We start from the raw sequence: 6,409 nt of genomic DNA on the forward strand, positions 1-6,409 counted from the left end.
ATACACACTTATTCACACACACACCCTACGAACAATTTAGCCTACCCAATTCACCTGCATTGCATGTCTTTGAATTGTGGGGGAAACCGGAGTGCACCCGGAGGAAACCCACGTGAATGCGGGGAGAACATGCAAACTCCACACAGAAACGCCAACTGAGCCTGTCATGTTCACCACAATGAAGTACTGCAGAGATCGCTGGTGAACTACAATTTAGTCATGAACTACAAATCCCTACACATTCCGCTCCACATACACCTGCTGAATCCTGTCACTATTGATTGTTTGGACTATTTATACACCCTGCACCCGTTTGTTGTTACCGAGTTGTTTGTTTTGTGTATGGTATGTTGTTCATGTGCTGTGCTCCCGTACCTTGCCTTAGTTTCTTGTTATTGATCTTTTGATACTTTGATTTTTGGATGTCCTTTTGTTTTTCTGTTATCCGCATTAAATGCACTTGGGTCCTACCTTTTTGTATCCGTCTTTTCACTGTACCATGACAGCCAAAGGCTCGAACCAGTGGCCTTCTAGCTGTAAGGCGACAGCACTACCTACTGTGCCAACGCGCCACCCCTGTGTATTTTTACTTTGCTTTTTTTTTTTAAATGCTTTTGAAAAATGCACATGAGCAATGTCCTCCTTCTCCAGTAATATCTGTCATTCCAGTGTCATTTATTTATTTATTTATTTGTTTGTTTGACATGGACATCCCAATTACACTGGACAACCAACTGCATTTGTTTAAGTGTTTTAGCCTCTCCACAGAGGCTTGAAAAAATTGACAAAATTAAAAAATAATAAATACATAAACACAACATTATAATTCTTTACACAATATTAATGAAGGCAAAAGCAAAGGCGACATGATCCAACAAACTAACAGTAGAGTAGACCATTGATATATACACTAGATATCGCATAGGGACCCTGAGCATGCGTCAATAGCGCCGCCACATTGGTACAGGGCTCCCAGGACAAATGTCATTCAACCGCACTAGACAAGACAGTGTTATTACGTGAAGATGCGGGACTTTAGCGCTGTCTACGGGTGTAGTAACGAGCAAACAAAGAAAACAAAGCACAAAGGCAGAACATTTCATAGGTGATATTAAGTTTTTTCTGTTTTTGTATGTTCTGAACTTTTGTGCTAGTCAGGTCACGTTATTGATGATAATACAGTCACTTACTGCATTCACCATACGGCAAAGCAGCTCCAACTCGCACTAAACACTCGGCTTATGCTAGTTGTGTTGAATAAAATCAGCAAACAATGCCAAAGAAATACAACAACGAGATGCTGCGCAGCCAGAAACTTGTATTATTGTCGGCTAACGTTAGTGAATGAGTCGTTCAGGGGATTCATTTACAAACTAATCGCTCCCTCCGTCAGTATGAGCAGTGAAAGCAGGAGAGGAGCTGTGTTTCAGGACATGATTAGATCAGATTTAACAGGGAGGGTGGATAGTACATTTCTGTACACACAAACACAAGCTTTTTGTCAGGAATGCCCGTGCGGTCACTGATCCATCAATGTAGAAAAGTGATGTCAAATTAACATTTTCGTAAATAGAAAAAAAAAATTACATACTAACATCCTGGAAAACTCCCGATCACAGATATATGTGTATATGTGTATATCTCTGGCTTTGGATGGCCACAGTCCTCCACTGCACCTTGGTCCCGCATTCATTTCAAAGGAGCGCTACCCTGTACCAAGATGGCGGCGCTATTGACACATTCCGTCCAATAGACAACAATAGGCCAGGCGACATCTAATGTATATATATATATATGACAGTAGACTTACTTACTTTCTGATTTTAAGCTAACGGAAAAATCATTCTACAGTTTGACTCTCTTTACAAAGAAGTCAGATTGGCCAAAGGAGGTCTTACACTTTGGCAGTAGACAGTCACCGTTAGCAGTTGCTCGTGTAACTCAGGTTTGATGCCGACTGATTAGATCCGAAAACAGGATTGGAACATGATTATTTAAACAATTAAAAAACAATTTAAGATAATTAAATTTGATAAAACTATCAAAAGGTTATGTTTACATAAAACTTCACAATGATGTCATCGCATAGGCTTTCAGTCCATCATTTCACTGCTTGTTTAAATATCGAGTCAACAGGCTTCAATGTAGTTTAAGAGGCTTGTGATCAAGATGTAATGCAATACGTGAGAGAATATCAGAATAACCATGTATTGGTTGTTTTTACCTATATTAACTATTTGTGAGAATTGTTTGTTTTAGCTATAATTTTATACTTGTTCTTTGTGAATTATTGTTCAGCACATTGGTCAACCTTTGGTTGTTTAATAGTGCTATATAAATAAAATTGACATTGACATTGTGTGCATGTATAATTCTGCAGTTTGATATGTTAAAAACCTTCTAATAAAACAAAAACAGTTTAGACTTGGCTTAACTTTCTTACTTTTTAACATGACTATCACATTTTTAATTAATGTCTAGAGTTTTGCCAAGATCCTTAAATTCATTTTACACACATTAGTGTCTTCATTTGTCACACACACTCACTCACACACACAGGGTGGGTTTAGTGATTTGGCGGGGCCTAAACAATTACAGCCATAAGCCATAAGGCCCAGAAGTCCTAATGTGCACCCTTTGGATGTGTGTGCACTCACCGGCCACTTTATTAGGTACACATACATGATATTACCAGACCTTAGAGTTTAAGTTAAATAAAAGGTAACACTTCATTTTGATGGTCCATTTGAGTGTGAGTAGACTGTCTGCTTAATTAATTTTGCATTTTTGAGTGCATGCAGCAGCAGTTTATGAACATGCATGATGTTAAAAAGAGGAAGACCTTGAGCCCGGAGACACAAACACATAGACAGAAAGACAAACACACACACAAACACACACACACAGACAAGTAGACAGACAGAAGCACACTCACAAAGAACGGGAGACACACACACACACACACACACACACACACACACACAGAAAGACACATGCATTTTTTGTGAATTGTGGGGACATTCCACAGGTTTCAATTGTTTTAAACTGTTCAAACTGTTTAATTCTATCACTCTCCCCCAAATACTGAGCATTTTACTCTATTAATTCATGAAATTTGCATTTTTACAACCTTTAAACGTTCTTTAAAGCATGCAGCAGCAGTTTACATGCATGCAGGATGTTGAAAAGAGGAAGGACTTCAGCCCAGAGACACACACACACACACACACACATATAAATACACACACACACACACACACACACACACACACACACACACACACACACACACACACACAGACAGACAGACAAAAAGACAAACACACACAAACACACACACACACACACACACACAAATAAAAAAGACAGACAGACACACACACACATAGAAAGACACACACTTTTTTGTGAATTGTGGGGACATTCCACAGGTTTCTATTGTGTTAAACTGTATAAACTGTTTTATTCTATCCCTCTCCCCAAAAAAGTGAGCATTTTTACTGTGTATAGTATACAAACTGTATTTTCCATCTCTCTTTCCCAACCCTACCCCTAAACCCAAACCTCAAAACTGTGTATTTTTACTGTGTGTGAGAATAATTAAAACATTTGTGAAATGAGAAAATCAATTCCACCTTTATAAGTTCTTTAAAGCATGCAGCAGCGGTTTATGAACATGCATGATGTTGAAAAGAGGGAGAACTTGAGCCTTAACACACACACACACAGACAAGCAGACAGACAGACAATCACAAAGACAAGCAGACAGACACACACACACAGAAAGACACGCACATTTTTGTGTGAATTGTGGGGACATTCCACAGGTATCCATTGTTTAAACTGTACAAACAGTTTTAGTCTTTCACTTTACACCAACTACTGTGCCTGTTTACTCTGTTAGTTTGTAAAATTAGCATTTTTGCAACCTTTACAGGTTATTTAAAGCATGCAGCAGCAGTTTACATGCATGACGATGAAAAGAGGGTTGAGCCCAGAGACACACACACACACACACACACACACACACACACACACACACAGATAGACAGACAGACAGACAGACAGACACACACACACACACACACACACATACAGATTTTTGTGAATTGTGGGGACATTCCACAGGTTTCCATTGTTTTAAACATAAACTGTTTTATTCTGTGGTTCTACCCCAAAAACTGCTTTTTTACCTTTATAGTACATAAACTATTTTCCATCTCTCTTTCCCAACCCTACCCCTAAACCCAAACCTCAAAACTGTGTATTTTCACTGTGTGTGAGAATAATTAAAACATTTGTCAAATGAGAAAATCAATTCCACCTTTATAAGTTATTTAAAGCATGCAGCAGCGGTTTATGAACATGCATGATGTTGAAAAGAGGGAGAACTTGAGTCTTAACACACACACACACACACACACACACACAAGCAGACAGACAGATATACAGAGATAGACAGACAGACACACACACACAGAGGCCACAATTTTGTGAATTGTGGGGAAAGGTTTTCATTGTTTAAAACTGTATAAACAGTTTTATTCTATCGCTCTCCCCCAAATACTGAGCTTTTTTACTCTGTACTCTTTACTCTTAGTTTGTGAAAGGGGCCATTTTGCTACCTTTACAGGTTCTTTACAGCATGCAGCCGCAGTTTACAAACATGCATGATGTTGAAAAGAGGGTTGAGAACAGAAACACACGCACACACACACACACACACACACAAACACAGATAAAGACAAACACACACACAGACAGACAGACAGACACACACACACACACACACACACACACACACACACACAGAAAGACACACGGATTTTGTTTGTTTTTGTACATTCTGGGGACATTCCACAGGTTTTCATTGTTTTAAACTGTATAAACTGTTTTATTATATCACTCTCCCCCAAAACTGTGCCTTTCTACTCTGTTAGTTCTTGAATTAAGCATTATTGCAACCTTTACAAGTACTTTAAAGCATAAAGCAGCAGTTTACGAACATGCATGATGTTGAAAAGAGGGCGGATCTGCACGTGCTCAACACACACACACACAAACACATATACACCAACACAAGCCAAAAAGAACTAAAGTCCGACCTTTATGCATGCCGGTGAACCGGTCCTTGAGCACCGTGAGCTCGTAGATCTTGCCGAACTCCTCAAAAAGCGGCTTGAGGTCTTTCTCCTCCAGATTTCGCGGGATTTGGCCGATGAACAGCTTGATGGCGTCGTGGTCTTTCAGGGGAATCGTGAGTCCGTTCATTCTGCCGTTACCGGAGCTGTTCGCGGTGCTGAAGCCATTCTCCGCCGTGACCGAGGCCATCTTTCTCCCGCCCGCGCGCGCTCTGCTGTCTCCCGCTCTCTAACATCCACTCTCCGGTGTCTTTCTCTCTATTTTTATCCTCCTCTTGTATCTGTTCGCGTTGTTTCTCCTCAGGATTCTTTCACTTTCTCCATCTGCCTCTCTCTCTTTCCGTGTGTCAGCTGCCACTCTGAGCCGTGACGTCAGCTCGTGGCTTTTGAATACACCCGCGGTTCATTTGCATAAAAGTCTGGGGCAGCCAATCGCAGGGTGGCGTGAGTGAAGGCGTTCGTGTTGGGGGCGGGGTCAGGAGGAAAACATTTGTACGGCGTTTTGAAGGTGTTTTAATGTCAAAACACGAAGCGAATTTGGATTGTGAAGCAGTATGTTTGTGCAGCTGTGCGTTTATACCTTTTGTTGAGATGATTATAAAGTACATCTTAAATAAAGCTAGTACTTTAAAAATCCACCTGGAACATGCAGGGGCAGATTTAGTGATTTTGGGGCCCTAAGCAATTCCAGCCATAGGGCCCAAGTGCTGAAATGCACCCGATCTACTTTTAATTATTTTTTATTTAGCTATAATGTTATAAATATAGCTATAAATCTTCTTTTTGACATTTTAAATTAAGGCAATCTCTACATTTTAAATGATTAGTTTAGTAACTAAAAATAATACATATATCTTTTAAATAAATATGACTGCTGGATTGCTCTATGATGGATATTTTAGTTTGTATTATTATTACTTAAAATTACATTATTGTAATAATATTGTGTTTTATTTTATATTAAATAAGCTTTAATTACGTTATAATTGTATTTGTTTAATTCTTACCATACAAAATATGGTAAAAAACAACAACAATGTTATATATAGTTTATAGGCATAATTTGTACTCCTAGACATTTATTGGGGGCCTCCAGATTTCCTGGGGCCCTAAGTGGCTGCTTACTTCACGTATTGGTTAAATCCACCCCTGGGAATAATACAATACCTAAAATACAGGCCTACCTGTACACATTGCTCACCAAACCAACACATTTTGCTGGTTTTATTGGTTGCTTTTGAAATGTTACAAGTTTAATATATATGTAA

The 6,409-nt window shown here is 39.2% G+C and overlaps 1 protein-coding gene across 10 annotated transcripts in view; it reads right to left on the reverse strand.

Annotated features, from left to right (window-relative positions):
* The window catches only part of celf6 (CUGBP Elav-like family member 6), a 65,063-nt gene extending 59,561 nt beyond the window's left edge, over nucleotides 1-5,502 (reverse strand). For all 10 annotated transcript variants that reach the window (XR_012394135.1, XR_012394134.1, XR_012394133.1 and 7 more), the window contains exon 1: nucleotides 5,106-5,502. Coding sequence is in view for 7 of the 10 variants with exons in the window: in XM_073930135.1 (XP_073786236.1) it covers nucleotides 5,106-5,331 (226 nt within the window). In the remaining 3 variants the exon portion in view is untranslated. The remainder of the gene's footprint in view (nucleotides 1-5,105) is intronic.
* Between the last annotated feature and the right edge of the window lie 907 nt (nucleotides 5,503-6,409).

Source organism: Danio rerio, chromosome 18 (genome assembly GCF_049306965.1).
Source record: "Danio rerio strain Tuebingen ecotype United States chromosome 18, GRCz12tu, whole genome shotgun sequence".
Classification (NCBI taxonomy): Eukaryota; Metazoa; Chordata; class Actinopteri; order Cypriniformes; family Danionidae; genus Danio; species Danio rerio.